The sequence below is a fragment of the Lissotriton vulgaris genome, chromosome 9 (assembly GCF_964263255.1).
Source record: "Lissotriton vulgaris chromosome 9, aLisVul1.2, whole genome shotgun sequence".
Classification (NCBI taxonomy): Eukaryota; Metazoa; Chordata; class Amphibia; order Caudata; family Salamandridae; genus Lissotriton; species Lissotriton vulgaris.
Window position 1 is genome coordinate 1,048,360,601 of NC_141697.1, and position 21,706 is coordinate 1,048,382,306.

The following is a 21,706-nucleotide window of genomic DNA, read 5'->3' on the forward strand; positions in this document are numbered from 1 at the left end:
AGTCTGACATCAGAGAGCTTTTTTGGTTCTTGTACCTCTGATCTGGAAGTCTCAGACAAGGTTCCTCACACTGCTGGAGTTGTCATGAGTCACACAGTGCAACTTCCATCTTCCCCAAGGATCTTACGGCATCCCAGCGGCCATCCACATCCACTGGTCTTGCAGGGTCACCTAAATCTCATGGCTTGGAGGATTTCAGGCAACACTGGGCAGATGGCAGACTTTTGGACGAAGCGGAGAGACTCATCCAGCAAGCATGGGCCCCATGGACAGTCAAGCTGTATAGATCGGCCTGGAGAAGATGGGTACAGTGGTGTGTGGAGAGACACCTGGATCCTGTGGGGACGCAGATTACCAACTTCTTGAATTTATTTGCAGAGCGGTCTAGCTCAGGTTTTCTTATTGAACAGCAAATTCTTTCAGATTGACAATTTCAGCTGGGCATTATCCCATCAATAACATCCTGGTGGGGGACCATTTGTGGGTTTGTAAACTGTTTAAAGGCATTAAATTGTCCCGCACCCCAGTACCCAGATATTCTGGTTATGGGATGTCAATTGGGTACTACGTCTTCTCTCAGACTGGCAGGATAATCAATTCCATTCCAGGAAGGAGATTTCAGCAAAATTGGCTATGTTGCTTCACTTCATTTTTTTTAATAGGGTTTCTGATGTCAGAGCCTTAAACATCACTGCAAGTGGTTTTAACCCAGATGGAGTTACTGTTACCATATCCTGACAGACCAAGACTAATACCAGGTCAGTAACCTATCCTGCTTTTGAGGGTTCTCCTAAACTTTGTGTTGTTCGATGCCTTAAGGCGTACGAGGAAATGACGCAGCTTGTGCTTTGCCCTGGAGTGAATATCATTTGCTAAATTCCTGTTACACAAGCAGAAAAAAAAACAGGAAACAAATGCACACACACAAACAGCATATTTAATAAGACTTATTATAAATGATGGTGACTCTGGTTAAGTTGTGTCTTTGTAGTGGTACGAGGGTCGGGTGAAATGTGAGCAACAGCATGGGGGCATTGGCCTGCTCACCGGACATGGAAGGGTTCCCGGAGAGAGGCGCTTAATTACCCTTGACACAGGAAAGGCAGATGGCCGCGTGTGCTTTCGCACGTACACTCAAGCTTGTAGCCAGCAAGCAAAGGCTGGGTTGCACTTTTCAGATCCCCATTTACTAAAAGTCGAGCAAGCTTGACCTAAAAAGCATGAGCCAGAGAATGAGGTTAAAGGAGTTAGACAGACAGAGAGAAAAAAAACACAATAGCGAGAGGGAGAAATGAATAAGTATTAGCAAGAGACCTCGAAGAAAAAAGCATGAGTCAGAGAAGAAAGTAAAATGTGAGCCAGAGAAAGACAGGAAATAAGTAACGAGCCTTCTAGAAAAAAAAAAAGCTCTCGCCATTGATGTGGCAGGGGAGTGCATTCCATTGAAGTCTGATGCGGGGGAGCAGCAGCCTTTGAAGTCTGATGCGGGGGAGCGGCAGCCTTTGAAGTCTGATGCCGAGGCACAGACAAATGGTGGTGAGTGATGTGGCTGGCGATGATGTGCGCGCGCATATCTCACATGAACTGTGCGCGATCCGCAGCTAGGTAGACTTTTCTTTTCCGCTTACTATAATCTCGCCTATTTATCCCTGTGGGATAGAATAGGCGAGACCTAAAAAATGTATGTGTACTGGGTCAATGAAACCATGACCCCAGGAGAATTTATCATATTTTTTTAAAGCAGCTCCACAGCTGTGACTGCAGTGCCACCTAGTGGCTAGTAATATTTTATGTGGGCTGAAGTAATAGCACACATAAAATACAATGCTTTTATGCTCTTTTTATGATGGCATTTTTTGGGGGTGTGTAAAATGATAAAATGCAGGCTAAGAAATGTGTTTGTTTTATTTTTTCTTGAAGAAAAAATCATTTATATCTATTTATGTTCACATTTTCCATCCCCGAATTGTAATAATAAAAAATATATAAAAAGAAACAGTCAGAGACAAGTAGTTTAATAAAACTTAATTAAAGGAGGGGTCTGCCGCAGTGTGGCCAACCCGCAACACTGTTTCGCGGCTGTCCCTTGTGGGTTTGGTCACCTGCGGGCGAAGGCCGTGAGCGGTGGTGGGTTAGCTTTACTTACGGGAAAAATATATTTGATGTTAAAAAAAAGCTAGAAATTCACAGAAAAAAACAAACGTCAAAGAAATGTTACAGGGAGGTCAAATGTTCAGTAACTATGTAACATTTTTAACTCTAAAAAACATAGAAATTCAGCAGTTATAGTTATCTCAAGTAATTATAACTCGTGCCCTGTGGTAACTATAACTTGCGCCCTCACCATGCATTTCTAATTGTCCCACATATTACATTACTCATGACATCTGCTATGACATCATTGATAATATCACTGCAACATTTGCAATGAAATTATTGATGAGAAAACTGTGCATGGCAGGGCGAGAGTTGTCGTTTCCCTTGGGCAGGAGTTATAGTTATTTGAGATAACTATAAGTACACCTGGGTGAATATCTATGGATTTTAGAGTTTAAAATGGTACGTTGTTGATGAACATTTCACCTAGCTATAACTTTAACCTTTGCTTTTTCAGTGAAGATAAAAAAGATGAATGCAGTCATGGACTTTTGGAACTTTCGACTGGTGGAATATTTTGTTGATGTTTATTGATATTAGCTACAACACTCATATGAAATGTAATTTATGTTACATATCCTGTTGCATTTAATACCTTTGTTGCTGACGAGCAGTAAAGGAATGTTAAAGCCCAATATTCGGCTTTGTATCTTTATTATAATCTATACTTTCATTTTTATTAATTTCAGTCCTCGAACTTGAAGACTCTCGCCACCCCAAATGGTTGATTATAGGATCCTGGTGTGTTTATTTCCAGTCACATAGTACGTGTCCACGAATTAAATTACCTTGCAGGTACATACACCCCAATAATACGTGTGGCCGTAGTTTACAGAACACGAGGCAAAATCAGAGCTGAGGGAAGAGGTAAGAAGACCTCAAAAGGGTGTACAAAAACTACTAAGTTTTGGAAGCAAATTACATTTTAAAAATTAAGGATATTTTGGATGAGAATAGTAATTTAAAAATATCATACGTTTTGAATAATTATCGCCTTCTTCATGTTCGGAAAATTGCTGAAATAGAGAACTTTTTCTAAAGCGAGTGTACAAAGGGACGGGGGTCCGCTTATACAGTGCAAATCCTCCCTTTCTCAAAACCGGTTTGACAGTGTCTAAACAGCTGCAGATCTCAAAGATGTCCACGATATTTATACATAGCATAGAGGGACGTCCCCGTTACACCTTCTTCTGTTTCTATTTATCTCAGTGCTTTCGGGAACGTTACTTCGTCCTCTTTTTATTTCCATAGTCGTGTTACTTTTCTATGCTCCTCCTACTTCCTATCATCTTCCCAAGCGTGCAGCTGTCTAGTGCTTGTATCGCCGGTTTTTAGGAGCTACTTACCGCAACGCCTGTGGAGCTGCCAGCATGGTGAGTTTGTTTGGGAGGGGGGACCCTTGCAGTGCCACACCCCATCAAAGCTGTGGGATTGTTATCGCCTTCTGAGAGATAGTGTTAAGTGCGATCCTGGGCTGTCACCTATCACTGACTACCACCCCAAGGAGCAGTAATCTTGGAGTTGTTATTTGTGTTCCACCTTACCCTTCACAATCTACAGCTGACGCATGCCTCAGCTATTAGCTGTTTTCTGAGCATTGACTCAGTGGTGTCACCTGTGCCATCTCCTTGCCACCTGATTACAAATGACACAGAGATAGATGAGACATTTTAGTGTCACTGGAATGTATCCGTGAATTCGAGATTTCCTCACCAGGTCTGGGAGCCATCGAGCAGTGTTCGTAAAACCTCTTTTGTCAGACACGCAGATTTAAGATAGTGATACTGGAATACACGTGTACATCTGCTTCTGAGTACAGAGAACAATAACGCTTAGACTGTCAACATCCTCTTCTTACCAAGCAACAACGATCGTAGGGGCTGTCAACAGTGCTTAATTTGTAAAAAAATAATAATAGGTGTAAGTGCAGGCGACCAACTCCCCCTCTCTCCCCAGGAGGTTGCAAGTTGCAGCCCAATGACTGTTGGTGTTGCCATTGAGCAAAATTGCCTAGCTGTTATTCCACAACATGCTTTTTCCCCCACCATCCTACATTTCCCCTTTGTTGCTTGAAATGATGGAATCTAGCTGGATAGCGTATCTGGCAGCGTTCGTTGCGCTAGTTTTGTGCCTGCCATAGTGTGACGTGCTGACCTCGTTCCTGTGCAATTTGTTGACTCCTAGGCATGTCTGGCAGTGCCTGCTCTTTGCTTGCTTTGTGTTCAGAGCAGCAACCTACAAGACGTGAGGGAAGTCTATTATGTTCGGTTCTAGTCATGCCCAACTCAAATGCCACACTTAAAGGGTCATTGACAATTATTTTGTTTGAGTCTTGACACTGCCGGGCTCTAGCTGCAGCTACACCCTGGTGCCAATGTCACCAAAGACATTCGCTTTTCGCTTCCCAAATGCTTACGAGATAAACTGATTAGGCTACAGTTAAAAAATTCTAAGCTTGGTATGCGAGATATTTATTCTGTATAGGAATGTCAGGTGTACCTATCTATATGTGTAAATTCACTAATGACTATTTATGTATCACTTACTAATATGTTAATTATTAACCAAAGAAACCCTTTTTAGCAACCTTAAAATAATGAAAATTTGTGGAAAAAGAACTACGGTTCTAAATGTATCCCTTAGCAGTCTTCATACAGCTCCATTATGACTCATTAACCAACTGAGTAATCCTAACTTACAGATCTAAGCTGCAGGTCCCTTAACCCCATTAGATATTTTAAAGTGCGACTTGTTTGTGACCAATTAAGTAAGTCAGAAAGGATTCACTTTTACAGTTGTCCTTGTTATCAGTTTCTTTGGGCCAGCTTTTTTTCCAAATAAATAATTGTCACACTCTGCTCTTTGTAACTCCACCCCTTTTTGCTGCCTCTCACTGACCTCCAATTTATGGGATCCATGAGTAAAATCTTTCTGTTTTCAGGACTGCCAGTCCCTCTCTCACACTCTTGCAGTTTGTTTTTCATACCTGCTTTTCTTCTTGTTTTTCTCTTCCTACTTTCTCCTTTTTCTGCCTTCATCACTTTCTCGGTGTCAAAATCTGATGATGAAAAGTTAGACCAGGTCCCTAAAACTAACTCCCAGTGCCCATCACCCTTAGTCATGAAGTAAAATTAAGCATTGGCTTTCAGTGACTTTTCCTCCTAATTATTCATTGATGGGTAACTATGGCACCGCCGCAGAGCTGGCTGGGGAATTCCTATCTTCTGATTCCCAGGATATATAGTTTGAGTTCAGGAACATTATTTTTCCATGCTTATTTTGTCCTTGCAGGGGTGTGGAATTTAATAAAATACCTACTTGTCCATGGGGTAGGTTGCTTCATAAATCTTCTTGTGCTGTAACAAAATCCACTTGTCCCTTTTGTACCAAGTAATGTGGCGAAAAAATTATGGCAGCAATCTCTTTATGTAGGAACTCTGAAATAGCCTCTCTGATTTGCCAGGGCTCCTTCCATAGTAGGGTTTGTATATCAGCAATTCCCTTATGTTGCCACAGGTCTACATACTGGGGCTGAAGGTAATGGTAAGCACCAGTTCCATGGTTGGAATGCCCTTTCGAGTCTGTTCAAACCTACTAACTTGCATGTGTTCACTGTTCTCATCAACCATTCTTTAATATTTTTCCATACTGAGAGAGGCTGGATATTATTCCTGACAATGGCAGACCTAAAACTTCCTCCACGGTTGTGGAAAAAAGTGGTTGGAGGGAAAGTAAACTTACACACACTCAGATTTTCATATGAGCAAATGTACAACTGCATATTTGCTCATGATAAAATAAAGTTCACAAATATTTTTTAGGAGTGCTGTTTCTTGGCCTACTTCTGTAAAGTCTTGTGAATTCATGAACGTCGTATATCTGCAATTTATCCAAGGACATGGGTGCACTTTATTTAATAATTGGGCCCACTTATTAGCTCTGGTGTAAACCATGATGTTTTGTGTTTATTAAAATTGTGAGTCTCTCTCTCGGTCTATCGGCAAGCTTCTCTGTGAGTGACAGCATTTTGTTCTTTCACAAGGAGCATATTGACACAACGTTGTTTTGTTCAGTGCCAGCAACTACTGTGCAATGTGTGCTTTTTGAGACCAAAACAATTTTTGCTTTTGCCAATGTTTGTTATAATTGTGAGGGCCCGGCAGCTTCCACACCAATAAGGTTTTACAAAAACCATGCTAAAACAAGAGACGCATTGACAAAACCAAAAGGCTGACCAACAATTTCAGACCTACTGGTTTTACCATTCCTTGTTTATTTTTGTTTCCCATAATCTTATTGAAACTGGTTACACTGATTTTCCATTATGAATATTTTTGGGAAATACTAGCGTACATCAACATACTTGCTGATGCTGCAAAGAAATGGTACCTACATTTTTTCAGTAGTTTAGCAAAATATTTTAGCATTTTTCTTGTGAACATTCTATTTTGAAAGCAAACGATCATCAATCTTGTTTACATGCTTCTGCAAATATTTGCATCTAATCAGAGAGCATTCTGGGAGCAGTATACATAGGCTCATATTGCTAAATATTGAAAACATGTGCGCAAATTCTTATACTCTAACCACTGTCAGTAGTGCAATCTGATCTTATAACATTAACTTAGAGTGTTCACCCTAATAAAGCCTTTACATCAATGAACCATAAATACAAGTTTAAACAGCATTAACACATGTACACAAATATTACCTTAACTGCAGGCAATGCCTCCCTGATCCAGGGAGGCATTGCTAATGTTGCTGACATTATTGTGTTTGGAAATTTTGCATAATAAAGTTATTAAATGATCATGGAATAGCTTCTTTCTTAACTTTAAGATGAATATATGTTTAGATAATAAACGCTCCTACCTTATCTTTGTAAAAAAAAGTATTTCCATGTAGTGATTCATGGGCAGTAGGATCAGAGTTGCACGATTTTTCTGTTTTACTGATAAGATAGATAAGATATGGTGCGATTGTTCTGATAGTCCTACTGCCGCCTTCCTTTTTTGCTGTAACAATCCTATGATGATTGAATACTATTCCTCTACTTGTGTGTTTTTGCAAACTGAAGAGTCACCAAGGACGGATGAAAAACTATATATTTTCAGTTTTTTTGTAATCGCTTTGGAGCCATTCAGACTGCATCTTAGGGCTAACCAGAATTAACTCTTGAACATCCTTACCAAATGCCCCATTGGGCAAATAACCAGACTTGTAATGCATTTCTAAGGTTCGGTTAACAGTTATTTCCCAGCCGGAAGATGGAATGGTATTCAAGAATTTGGCTTTGAACACTGAGAATGCTCTGCCTCCTTACCATGCTTTCTGTTCAGTGGAAACCCTTAAAACGTCCTTCATTACATGACAATGCTGGGTCTGGAACGTGTTAATACTTGATTTTATAAACAATAAGGGGTTCTTGACATGGTGGGATTTAGTTTTGTTTTTCCACCAGAAACCATATGAGGGAGCCCTGGGCTGAAGAACTAAGGCTTGGAAATAGTTATTCCTAACGTAACTACACTGCTGCGTTCTGCACTCTATGAAACTGTTGCATCTGTTGATAGGTTTTTGCTATCTGCAAATCCCAAAGAAACCAATGAACATGGCATAGACGTCTTGTAGAATGGTTAAGTCTAGCATCGCTTTCCTGCGTATGCAAGGATCGTAAATGGACATTGTGACTACTGTGTGAGGACAAAAAGAGATAATTCTGTATAATATGATCTAAAAGAATTTTTTTTCATGAGACACAGGTATGCACTGATGAACTTAAATATCAGTTTTATAGAGTATTGTGTCAAGTTTCAGACACAGCAGTAATTTTTTTTTTGTTTCTTACTGCTTTGTAGTAATAATGTTTACACTTTTACTCATAAGCCAAATAATATGCTTGAGCGATTTATATAGAATGTTGTTGTTAGATGCTAACTTAAACCTTCCTGCTTTCTTTTGTAGGCACGAAATGCAGAAAAGGCCATGTGAGTAAAACCACGTATATATTCCACAATTTATTCTCTAATGTTTGCAGATAAGGCCCTCTGTGGCCTGTTATTTTCTTTTATAAATCTTTACCCATAATTATTTTGTGAAAAAGGAGTTGTGGTTCTTTTGGTTGGGGCAATTGCTTAGGAATACAGCTGCCTATGCTTGACATTCTATATGAGATCCCCCTTCATCACAAATGCCTACTACTTCCAGCTACCTTTTTATCTATGACCACTGCATCTCCTCATCGTTATCTGACCCGGGACTTATAGGAAACCCTGCATTCCTAACCTTTCTGTTTCATTCATGGCTGGCATCCCCCGTAAGGGAAATAAGAGAAGTGAATCCTGCTCCTCTTTTTTTAGTTACCCCGGATGTAAATGGATAGAATAATTTCTTCATGCCTTTTGTCATTGTTCTATTGTTATGTTATAAATGATTTGTAGCGCGCACTAATACTCTGGAGTGTCCTGGAGCATATTACCCATCTCCTCAAAACTGTAGTTGTGCTTCATCTTGGTCTACTAACCCATTGCCAGAACCTGATCCTAGACCAACATGAAGATGGCATTGGTCTCACTAGAGACTTCTGGAAAACGTTTATTTAGCTTTTTATTAGGTATTTATGGTAGACATTGTTAATTTCTAAACAGGGTACATGGCAGTCTGCAGTGATTCTATTAAAGCACTGGATTAATGTCAAGTATGTAGTGCAGGCTATAAAGACAGCTTCATTCCATATGAGCTTTTTAGGGTATTACCCTCTACATTTATACAGTTCCAGAATGAGTTGACAAAAGCCATGTTGTCTATAGCCATCAGAGAAGCAAGGCTTATTTTGAGTCTCGATCTGCACTGTGGTGTTGACCATCTACGATTAAGTTGTTGCTGTGTGCATCTGTCAAATATGAAATTGGTTCTAGTGTAAAGCAAATGTAAATGTAAATGTGTTTGCATTTATATAGCGCCTTCTACCCAGAGGTCTCGTAGTCCTGTATTCATACCGCTGTGGAACCCTTCCTGGCTTTCCTGTGAGATGTCCACTCCTGGGCACCCCCAAGGTGAAGCAAGGCATCCAAACGCTGCTGGGGCCGTTGTGGAGATTAAGCAAGCTATTGCAGAGCTTCGTAGTGCCTGTCTTCAAGATGGCCGCTCCCAGCCCAGAATATCTATAGCGCCCCTTTTTAGCATGCAGCCCGGATCTGGGGGGCACGACCCTGGATTTCTCAGAACCCAAGTCTTGGCCATTTACCACTGGCTTTGAATTGTGCACAATTCACAATACTCGCTCAGGAATCACAGATGCCTGACCTTATGATGGCCGCCCCCCGGGGCTGATCTCGGAAGGATGACCCATGGCGCCTTATCTCGACACTGTAGCCCTGATCCAAGGATGCCTACCCCTGACTCCGAGCACCCCAACGCGCCGAGGAATCTCATCTCTCTATCTCCCTGCTCCAGAGTCTTGCCATCATATGCCAACTGCCTGAGATCTACAATGAGCAAATAAATAAGTCTTCCCACCATTTACCTCCCGCCTGCTCACTTCTAATCTACGCTGTGTCTCACGGTGTGACGGGTTTGGAGATGAAGCTAAGGAGTTCAACCACACGCATCTCACAAATTTTAACAGATCGTAAGGGACTGAGGCACATTGTGGACTAATGCAGGGCTGCTGAAAGACTCTACGGACGGACTCAGGGGACACACAGAGACTTGAGGTACTTGTTTGTTTCCCTCCCGCCTGCTCACTTCTAATCTACCTTCCTTTGTTCAAAATGGCTGGAGCCATAAACATGTAGCAGTAAATCCCCCCCACCCTCCCCCCGTACCTCTGTCCACGAGGCTCCTCACGTTAACTCCCCCACACAGCATTCCTCCCAGATAGCTGGAGCATTGCGGGCTCTGAGGGAAAGTGAAATTCCTCCCCCGATGCTGAAAGCAATAACAACAGACAGAGGACTAATATTTCCACCTCCCCTACAGGCATGAAGGAAAAGGGAAACTGCAACAAACAAAGGACTGATGTCTCTATCCTACCTACTTGGCGGACATGTCTGACTAGTCTCTCTCAGGGGCGGACTTCCTGGATTAGTCACTCTCTGCCTTACCTGAACACTCGATAAGAATTTTACTTTCTAGAATAATCACAACTGCTGAGCACTTGGCTCAGGGCAGCTGAAATTCCAGGAGCCTAGTCCCGACAGCTCGACGACTTCGGAGGGCTGGAAGAGGTCCCCCGCTACACGGCGGAGGAGGGCACTGGACATCGAATGCTGTCTCATACTATGTGACCTATTGTTCCACTACACCTCCCCGCCCGAACTCTCTCACTCAACCTTCCAGTACTGTTATTAATTGCACATCACAGGGGCAGCTGAAATTCCAGGAGCCTAGTCCCGACAGCTCGACGACTTCGGAGGGCTGGAAGAGGTCCCCCGCTACACGGCGGAGGAGGGCACTGGACATCGAATGCTGTCTCATACTATGTGACCTATTGTTCCACCTGTCTGTCTATGCTCCCCCAGGTACTTCTCTTGTAAAGCGCTCTGATATCCGCAAGGATCTTGTCCGCGCTATATAAAACTTTCTAAATAAAAAAAATAAAAATAAAATAAAAAATAAAATAAATTGCCCAGAGTCACAGAGTGGGACCCATGATTAGACTAGGCACGGAGGCGAGAATTATCAGGTCCGGGGAGATTGAGTCCAAGAGCCGCCGAGGCGGGAATTGAACCCTGGTCCTGGGCCAGACCTCTGCATCAGGGTCTGCCGCTCTAACCATTGAGCCATGCTTCTTTATGGCAAACGAGCCATAAAGCAGTGAAGGGACTAGTTTAGTAGCAGCCTCTGTAATAGTAGACCCAGTTGCCCAAACCCCATATTTCCTAGAGAAGCTCTTAAAGGCATTTATGTCCGAACATCAAGTTTCCAACTTAGCCCTCATGTACATCCCAGGTTAATTTATCAGTGATTACCCAAGATACATATATTTACTCACTAGGTCGATAAATAATGTACCTAGGATCACACACAGTGCACAGCACCCTTACATATTTTGAATAATTATTTTAATAAGCATTGCCGCTCTTCCCCACCTTATATACGATTTATAAATAAGACACATGATGATTTAAAGGTCTGGTGCAATACATTATCTTATTAGCTAGGGACTTGATTACGTTCACTTAGTTTCAAATGAGCAATTATGGAATCTCACTGTAATTTTTTAAAAAAGTTAGAAGCCTCAACACGTTGGAACATTATTGCACTTTTATATTACTTAATGGAACTTTGCTTAAATGGATCCAACCAGGAAAACTATACAGTCTTGTTTTCATTGGGGCCCTGCAGACAGAATTTGCATATTTGGTGCTTTCTGGGGGAATTTGTGGTAATACCTAAATGTTGTTATAAACAAATGAAATGTGACCAATTAACATTTGCAGTGTTGGTAATTGGCTGCACCATGTCCTGCAATTTGTTTAGTAACCTTTGATCTGTTTGAGCTAGAAACAATTTATCTTGTTGACATCAGCAAATTATGTTGCTGATTTTGGAATAGGGTCAAGTTATAAACAATTTTCAGTGTTGCATATTTGGGCACCATAGCTGCCATGTGACGATCAATGTCTTTTGTGACACCTTCAGCTACTCTTGGCTTTTAGTCAGGTCAGAAGCCCTCAGCAGCTGGAATATTTGAGCCCATGCTCACAACAGAAAAGGAAAACAATAACCTCCAGGCCTACTATTCAAAAAACCTTTAATATGTTCCAGTAACGTAGATATGTTGGTTATTGCACTCCTTATCAATATCTGAAGTCAACAGACACCAACTGCTAGTGTGACAGAACAAAGTCCAAAAGATACCCCCCTACAGCAGCGACACTGCACAACAAACTACACTTTCGAAAATGCAAAAAGTTGTGTTGGCCAAAACTTAGGATTGACTGAAGATAATATTCAGAAATATGTTGTCAAATAGCACTTCAGCAATTTATAAGTGATGTGATTAACAAGTCCGTGTTTCCATTTTAGTAGTACTCTGTTTACTGACCAAAAGTTGGTTATGTCAGATTCGAACTCATGACATGCAGACCACAGATCTAAATCTACTTTGATGAAAAATGCTCCCCCACAACCACAGTTCTGAAGAGTCACCTCAGCCGTTCTAAGATGAACATCACATTAGAATTGGTACACGAGTGGCCCAGAAACAGTGAGTGCCCTGGTAGCTGCAGCATGTGGGCTCAGGAGTAGGAAATGGATACTGTTCTCCAACAGTGGCCTTCTGTTGGCAGAGCACACAATCTGTCTAAAGACAGACCTTAAAGATGGGTAGTACAAACGGCTGGTTAACCGAACTTCCGATTTTATAGGTTTTTGATAGACGCTAATGCCATTTCTTTTCTGTTCTTTATTTCAGGACGGCCTTGGCAAGATTTCGCCAGGCACAGCTTGAGGATGGAAAAGTTAAGGTAAGCTACACAAAACATTTTGCTACTGTTCATACCTCTTTATGAAATGCCTTTAAAAATCAAATTGGCCAATGCACACTAAGCAAAATCCCTGAAGGAAACCTTTCCTTGCTGTTGCTGAACTTGTGGTTAGACATGGTCCCTCATTACAGATGGGCCGGTAAATCTGACTTGGGATGTTTGTGCCTCAGTCAGGTTTCGAAGTCGAGCTCAAATTTAACATAGACCTGGTGTTTTTTTCCCTGCACACATTTAGTAAGGTAGAGCTGCAGCATTCAGTGTTTTGCAGCTTGTAACTTGAGGACTCATGCAGCATTACTGCATTATCCTCCATCTTGACCGAGGAAGTAAAACTCCACAATTGAAACTGAACATGTATTTCATGAGGTTTTATTACTGCATAGTAAATTCCTAATACTTAGTATGAGTGGCACAGTCTTTATAGCCAAAAATATACATTTACTTTGCGTGCCTTGCTTTATGCCTAGTTTTGGTTGTCCAGTTTCATATCTCTATATGTATCACAGACAAGGTGATGAGTAGCATATTGTACACAATAGAAATTGAAACACTTCTACCCATACCATGGATGTCAATAAAAGCATCCCGCTATCCTTACACTTGTGATCCCGAAGCTAAACTATGCCAATAGTCTGTACCTTATTGACACCTGCTTAATTAAGCGCAAAATAAAACGAATCCAAAATGCTGTGGCAAGACTACTCCTTTGTCTTCACCCCAGAGAACTCATGATGACTGTATTGAAAGCACTCCACTGTCTACCTTTAGCTAGAACATCGATCTTCAAGGCAAGTTGTATCGTTCACAGTGCCTCCCTCAGAAAAGGACAACTGTACCTACACATTTACATTTAAGTAATACAAACCAAATTGAACGCTGCACTCTAGGCTAACACCATGGATCTATTGGCTTGTAATAAAAAAATACATAGGATGCTCCTCTTTCTCAGTGCAAGCCTTGTTACTAATTCCAGCCAAGTTTTGAAGCATTCAGTATTCTATAAAGCTCTGATGAGAGGTGAAAACACGTTTTTTCTAAAATAATGACATCAACCATTGGCCCTGGTAGAGAACCCAGAACAATAATCCATCCTGTTGGTGTAAGTACTATCCAGAGCTATGGAACATTCGTGGCCAGCACACCACACCACACCAAGGAGATCAATGCAGGCACCATACCCACTTCTATTAGTATAGGTACAGCCTAGAGCTATGGAACAGCGCTGACCAGCATACTGCACCATAAAGATAGACACAGACATCTCACCCAAACTGGCGACCACCGCCCAACTTAGCCATGCATTGATCTTGTCATACTGGTAGGGTATAACTATGCTATTTGTATCATAAGGTGTGCCTCTGTTTTTGATATTAGAAGTAACCCCAGCCACTCAGCACCTGAAGAACTGATTTCTGACTATGTTGTCCCCTCCTACATATGACAGGTAGAGTAAGCTGACTGCTCTACCTCCTACCTCTAACCAACAGAAGGATAATAGTAACTCTAGTCTTTCTGTTGGTCCTTGTGAAATGTTGTTAGGAAGCACAGAGACTTTGCTTGGCGTTAACAAGTGCTTTATTGGGCGTATTACACGCTTTTTGTAAGGAATGGGTCTATAGTAGGGTAGAGGGGGCTCCGAAGTCCTTTCTGCAGGATTCAAGTCCCGCGGCGGGTTCTGTCCTCTCTTGCACTCCAGTGCAGTGCCGTCAGGTCGAGGGTCAGGGTAGGGGATGTGTGTAGGGAAAAAACAAAAAAAGGACTTCGTTTCAGTATAGCGTTCCAACGCTCAATCAGTGCTGAGGGAGGGTCAGTGAAGGAACACTCGGTGCACACACTTCTATCTAAGTGATGGATGTGCTCGGGGCGGGGTTACCGGGAGGATAGGAACCGGTTCTCTAGCTCGTGGGCCTTCCCCTTCGGCCTGCCCACCCCGTGAAGCGCTCGCGTACCTGTGCTAGCAACGCTCTTCCTCCTAGAGTGTGGCTGGGCGACTCGTGGGGACGTTGACCTCCTGGCTCTGGGGCGTCGCCACACTCCCTTATTCCTCCGAACTCTGACTCTGTCTGTCTGCTTCCCGCGTTCTTGCCTACTCCGTCTCCTCTGGTGTACTCATACCCCACTTTCTGCTGACTTTCTGGATTTGACGGCCCGGGTCTTTCAACGTCATCAGTTAGGGCGGGGCTAGAGGATAGTTCTCCCCAGTTATAGAAACAGTTATAGAAACAGTGCCCTTTATCGCTGTCCTCGGAAATGAGCATATATCCTGGGTCTGTCCATTCATCCTGTTGCTGCAGAGAAAAGGGTTTTCAGGACATTCAGCAATACAGTTTTGTGCCCTGTTTACGGTCCGTCCGCCCTTGTCGCAGTCCTCCAATCGCAATGTGATCTAATCTTTCACCACCCAATGTCTTGGACCATTCCACTATTGGGCCCCTCATCATCAGGAGAGGCATATAATATATGAAAGGACCTGTGGAACCATGCTGGTAAATTCAGAGCTTGGAGACAGGCTATACCAATCCTCTCATCTAACCACTCAGTACTAGCCAGGCAGGCATGCAAAGATCGAAAGATCTACCACACATTGCTGGTCACTAGATGACTCTAACATAGTCCATCCTGTAGATCCCAGGTAGTTACATAGTCTGAGCACTGACCTAATGTCAAAGGTAACAAGCACTGGCGTTGCCAATAGGTCTCGCAGTAGGAAAGTTGGAGCTATTGGTTGTGTAAATGACAAAGCCCTTTATGTATTAAAAATGATAACAACAGTGAAAGGCATTGTTATTTGCAATTGTAATGGCTCCAACTGTCGTACTGCGAGATCTATTGGCAACGTGAGTGGTTTTCGTGTGTGAGTGGCGTTGTGTGTGTGAGTGGCGTTGTGTGTGTGAGTGGCGTTGCGTGTGTGAGTGGCGTTGCGTGTGTGAGTGGCGTTGCGTGTGTGAGTGGCGTTGCCTGTGTGAGAGGTGTTGCCTGTGTGAGAGGCGTTGCCTGTGTGAGTGGCGTTGCCTGTGTGAGTGGCGTTGCCTGTGTGAGTGGCGTTGGCTGTGTGAGTGGCGTTGGCTGTGTGAGTGGCGTTGGCTGTGTGAGTGGCGTTGGCTGTGTGAGTGGCGTTGCATGTGTGAGTGGCGTAGCATGTGTGAGTGGCGTTGCATGTGTGCGTAGTTGAGTGGCGTTGCGTAGTTGAGTGGCGTTGCGTGGTTGAGTGGCGTTGCATGTGTGAGTGGCGTTGCATGTGTGAGTGGCGTTGCATGTGTGAGTGTCGTTGCGTAGTTGAGTGGCATTGCGTAGTTGAGTGGCGTTGCGTAGTTGAGTGGCGTTGCGTAGAGTGGCGTTGCGTAGTTGAGTGGCGTTGCGTAGTTGAGTGGCGTTGCGTAGTTGAGTGGCGTTGTGTAGATGAGTGGCGTTGCGTAGTTGAGTGGCGTTGCGTAGTTGAGTGGCGTTGCGTAGTTGAGTGGCATTGCGTAGTTGAGTGGCGTTGCGTAGTTGAGTGGCGTTGCGTAGTTGAGTGGCGTTGCGTAGTTGAGTGGCGTTTTGTAGATGAGTGGCGTTTTGTAGATGAGTGGCGTTTTGTAGATGAGTGGCGTTTTGTAGATGAGTGGCGTTGCGCAGTTGAGTGGGCAGCGTTGCGTAGTTGAGTGGCGTTGCGTATTTGAGTGCCGTTGCGTAGTTGAGTGGCGTTGCGTAGTTGCGTTGAGTAGTTGCGTTGTGTAGTTGCGTTGCGTAGTTGCGTTGCGTAGTTGACAGTGGCGTTGCATGTGTGAGTGGTGTTGCATGTGTGAGTGGCGTTGCATGTGTGAGTGGCGTTGCATGTGTGAGTGGCGTTGCGTAGAGTGGCGTTGCGTAGTTGAGTGGCGTTGCGTAGAGTGGCGTTGCGTAGTTGAGTGGCGTTGCGTAGATGAGTGGCATTGCGTAGTTGAGTGGCGTTGCGTAGTTGAGTGGCGTTGCGTAGTTGAGTGGCGTTGCGTAGTTGAGTGGCGTTGCGTAGTTGAGTGGCGTTGCGTAGTTGAGTGGCGTTGCGTAGTTGCGTGTATTTGCGTGGCGTTGAGTAGTGAAGTTGCGTAGTTGAGTGGCGTTGCGTAGTTGACTGGCATTGCGTAGTTGAGTGGCGTTGCGTGTGCGTAGTTGAGTGGCGTTGCGTGGTTGAGTGGCGTTGCGTGGTTGAGTGGCGTTGCATGTGTGAGTGGCGTTGCATGTGTGAGTGGCGTTGCATGTGTGAGTGGCGTTGCATGTGTGAGCGTTGCGTAGTTGTTTAGTTGTGTGGTGGTGTTATTTATTGATTCTTTGTTGGTGCTGTCTGAGTGTATTTTAGTGTTGCTATGTTTATAGTGTGATGTGTATATTTGTAGATGTGATGTTGTGTAACTATTTTTTAGCATTATGTAATAAATGGAATGTGTATGTAATATTTTTGTATTTTTTTGTGTGTAGTAATATGTTGACTGCCTTTGTTGATGCTTATGTATGTTTTTGAAATCAAAAATGGCGGACGCAATGCGTCCCCTTCACGCAACCTCCGTTTAGTAGGTCATCGTTCTAGTTTTTTTTTGCTTTCCTTTTGGAAGTGTCCAATTTTTGATTGACGTTTTATTTCAGCCAATCGGAGCGCTACGTTTTTGACGTTGCGTTTCGATTGGCGTGCGTCAACGGTGGAATTCCCCAGAAGATCGAGATTCGCGGGTCGCAGAAGGCGTGTTCTTGTTCCTGTGCTGTTGTTGCGTCGTTAGACAGGTAAGACTTTATTTCTAATTGTTTTATTTATGTATTCGAATGTAGTATTGATAGTATGTATAAAGTAACGAATATTATATTTTTTATAAAAATGTAAATCTTTTGTTCGCGACTATATGACTTTTTTGTTATTTACTTATAATATAGTTAATTAACTGTTTCTAAAGTTGATATATAATGTCTGTTTCTGTCAATTTTAATGTTTTAATTGTTTCTATTTGTATTTTTACGTACATGATCTGTATTTTAACTTAGAAGAAGTATGTACTTTGTATTTATGTAATAACTGGATGTGATAAGTTTTAATGATTTAAATTGTTTATTTTTTCAATGACAATGTTTGTAAATGTTTCGGAGGCACAGTGTTTAATTGAAGATGTGTAAATGTATACTTTTGCGAATGTTATTTATGTTTTTAATTTTTATTAACGAAATATGCGAATAATGTAAGGCAACTGCAAATGTGGATGTTTCTTTGTGTTTTAATTTGCAAATGTATGTTGACGTTATTTTCATTATTCCTTCATTTATCTGTGTTGATTGTTTCGCTTTTAAATTTGTAGTTTTGTGATTGTTACCTAAAGGTGTTAATAATGTACGTATTATGAGTTAGTTATGTGGTTGTTAGCTAGTGTCGTTTTTATTTACTTGGTGCGTAACAGATCTTGTGCATTTTATTTATTTTTTATTTTATTTTTTTGCATTTTCGTTTTGTTGTTTGGCCTTAGTTTTGTAGTTGATTGTCTAGGTCTCAAAAGGATATCGTACATTATTTTTTTTAAAGTAGTTGATGTGAAACGTTAATAATAGTGTGTAAAAAAACTTGCTGTATAGTACTCGAATAAAAAGAGCATGCTAGTTTAATAATGATGTGAATTTTTTAAACGCCGGAAGTTGTCTGTAGGTGTTAATTGGAGGTGAAGATAGTTCTAGACAATGTACCCTTCAGAGTGAAGGCATCTTCTTTCAGCATAGCATTATTGTTAGGTTGATAAGTTGGCAGAAACCTTTATTTTTGATGTTTCCTATTTGTGGGTAGGCGGACATTTTCAGAATGTTCTGAATCCGTGACCTGGGGGACTCCTGTGTAGTGCCTTGTGGACGAAGCAACGATCCACAGTCTGAGCATGTGGTGTAAAGGGTGCTACCTGTAGCTTTGTTGTTTGATGATGAACAAGTTGTGTGTGATAGTAATGTGTTAATCCAGTCTAGGAGTGTTCACCGCAGGAGCAGGGTGCCCTTGTGTGGGCGAACAAGAATTTGCAAGAGTCCCCAAAGTAAGCTTAGGTGATAAAAGACACAATAGATTACGTCTTTGACATTATGAATGATAGTGAAGCATAATATTGTGTGTGTGAGGATGAGGGTGTGAGGGTAAATATTGCCTAACGCTATTTATGTGTTTTACGGTGTAGTTGGAGGGTGGACTTGGACGGTGTGAGTGTGAGTGGATGTGAGTGTCTGGGCATTTGATGTTGTGAGTGAGGCTGAGCGTGTGTTGGTGAGTGATGGTGTGTGAGGGTATGAGTGTGATTGAGGGTGTGAGGTTGTGAGAGTGTGAGAGTGTGATGTAGGGTGAGGATGAGTGAGGGTGTGTTCGGCTGAGGGTGTGATTCATAGTGATGATGCCTATAAGTGATCATTTTTTCCTTGTGAATATTGTACACTTCAAATGTATTAATGTTGTGAAGCGTTTTTTCAGAAAGCTAATCCTGCCCTATGTAATGTTGATTGATGCTGTTGTTAAGGCAGAATCAAAAAACAAACACATCAGTAACCTTTGTTATATAATGCATGTCAAAAGTAATCATTTTTTTGTACGGTACACATCAATTTGCACTGCAAAAGCTTGGCTTGCATTAACATAGATGCGCATTGATTTTGTCTGTGTTTGCTTATTCGAGACAATGTTTACCTCCTTATAAATTTCCGACAACAGATGTGCATTAATTGTGGCAAACTATAAGTATGAAGCCACCTTTAAAAATAGTATTGTTGTTGTTGTTTAGTTTGAGTGAAATTCTTTCTTGTACTTATTAGTGAATTGCAAGTAGGATGTGATGTCTAGTGTTCTTGTGATGACGGACTTTATTGTTTTTGTGGATTATTTCCACCATTGTTTAATTGTTTATTTACTTCCCCTTACTTTAGTGACTGCTTTATGTTGTGAATTCTTGTCCTTTAGAGGTGTTTGTCCCCTTTTAAATAGGTGTATTACTCGCTGTGTATTCAGATGTTTCCCTTTTTTCTTCGTATTTTTTTTGTTTCTTGAAAAAATGTTATATTGAACAATCCTTTACTGCGTTTTTATGTATTAATTTGTGCACTGTCCTTGCGATGCATTAAGTTTTAATTTTTGAATACCTACAAGTGTGTAATCTGATGTTTTGTTATTGAATTAAATTTTGCCTAATGCTATTTACTTTTGGAGTTGGAGGGTGGATTAGTAGTTGGAGGGTGCATTAGTAGTTGGAGGGTGGATTAGTAGTTGTAGGGTGTAGTTGTAGGGTGGTGTTGAAGGGTGGTGTTGTAGGGTGGAGTTGGAGGGTGGACTTGGACGGTGTGAGTTTGAGGGTGAGTGGATGTGAGGGTCAGGGGGTGTGAGGGTGTGTGATGGTGTGTAAGGGCGATTGAGGGTGACTGTGTGAGTATGAGTGAGGGTGTGAGAGTTGTGAGGGTGAGGGGGGTGAGGGTGTGTGAAGGTGAGGGGGTGAGGGTGTCTGAAGATGAGGGGGTGAGGGTAATGGGGTGTGAGTGTGTGTGATGGTAGGTGTGGGTGAGTTAGGGCGAGTGTTCTGAGGGTGTGAGTGTGTGAAGGTGAGTGAGGGTGTGCAAGTTTTAAGGTTGAGTGTGTGACTGTGGGTGAGGGTGTGTGAGGAGGTGTGAGGGTGAGGTTGTTGAGGGTGAGGGTGTGTGAGGAGGTGTGAGGGTGAGGGGGGGATGTAGAGTGAGGGTGAGTGGGGGAGGGTGAGTGAGGGTGTGTGAGGGTGATGTTGTTGAGGGTGAGGGTGTGTTGTTGAGTGATGTTGTTTGAGGTTGTGAGGGAGTTTGAGGATGAGTGATGGTGTGTGAGGCTGTGTGTGAGGGTGTGAGTGGGTGTGAGTGAGAGTTGTTGTGATGATGGCTCTAAGTGTTTATGTTTTTGCCTTGAAAATTGTCCACTTCAAATGTATTAATGTTGTGAAGCGTTGTTTCTGAAGCTAAGAGACCTATGTAATGTTTCTTGATGCTTTTGTTAGCGCTGAATCCAAAATCACAGACATCAGTAATTGTTTTATATGATACATGTAATTGTTTTTCATTACTTGTTTTGGTAAGGTACACATCAAGCCGCACTGCAAAAGCTTTGCTTGCATTAACATAGATGCGCAGTCATTTTGGAGGGTGGAGTTGTAGGGTGGTGTTGTAGGGTGGATTAGGAGGGTGGCCTTGGACGGTGTGAGTGTGATGGTTATTGGATGTGAAGTTCAGGGGGTGTGAGGGTGTGTGATGGTGTGTGAGTGTGAGTGAGGGTGACGGTGTGAGCATGAGTGAGGGTTGTGAGGGTGGACTTTGAAGGTGTGAGGGTGATTGGATGTGATGTTCAGGGGGTGTGAGGGTGTGTGATGGTGTGTGAGGGTGAGTGAGGGTGACGGTGTGAGTATGAGTGTGGGTGATGGGATGAGGGTGTGTGAAGATGAGGGGGTGAGGGTAATGGGATGTGAGAGTGTGTGATGATAGGTGTGGGTGAGTGAAGGTGAGAGTTTGAGCGTGAGTGAGGGTGAGTGTTGTGAGGGTGTGAAGGTGAGTGAGGGTGTGGGAGTTTGAATGTTGAGTGTGTGACTGTGGGTGAGGGTGAGGGTGTGTGAGGGTGAGGGTGAGTGAGGTGGTTTGTGGCTGAGAGTGTGTGATGTATAGTGAGTGTGAGAGTGTTGTGATGGGTGTGAGTTGATCGTGGGTGTGTGAGTGTAAGTTGTTTGAGGGTGAGGGGGTGTGTGAGTGGAGTTGCATGCGTGAGTGGCGTTGCATGGATGAGTGGCGTTGCATGCGTGAGTGGCGTTGCGTGGGTGAGTGGGGTTGCGTGGGTGAGTGGCGTTGCGTGGGTGAGTGGCGTTGCGTGTCTGAGTGGGGTTGCGTGGGTGAGTTGCGTTGCATGTGTGAGTGGCGTTGCGTGGTGAGTGGCTGAATGGGAAAGACATAGAGTCTGAGGGCTGTGTGTTAGTTACTGTGGTGCGTGTGGACGGGCCTGATTGGGATAGAAGAAGCAAGAGGCACGACCAGAAAGTTGATTTTGGTGGACTGTTTGTGCATGTTGCCTTGCGTGCTGAATGGAAGTGAGAGAT

At 42.8% G+C, this 21,706-nt stretch overlaps 1 protein-coding gene across 1 annotated transcript in view; it reads left to right on the top strand.

Moving 5' to 3' along the window:
• Nucleotides 1-3,417: 3,417 nt before the first annotated feature.
• Nucleotides 3,418-21,706, top strand: part of ISY1 (ISY1 spliceosome associated protein) — a 199,733-nt gene continuing 181,444 nt past the window's right edge. The window contains exons 1-3 of the mRNA XM_086938980.1: nt 3,418-3,530; nt 8,122-8,144; nt 12,578-12,629. Coding sequence (XP_086795106.1) covers nt 3,528-3,530; nt 8,122-8,144; nt 12,578-12,629 — 78 coding nt within the window. The 5' untranslated portion in view covers nt 3,418-3,527. The remainder of the gene's footprint in view (nt 3,531-8,121; nt 8,145-12,577; nt 12,630-21,706) is intronic.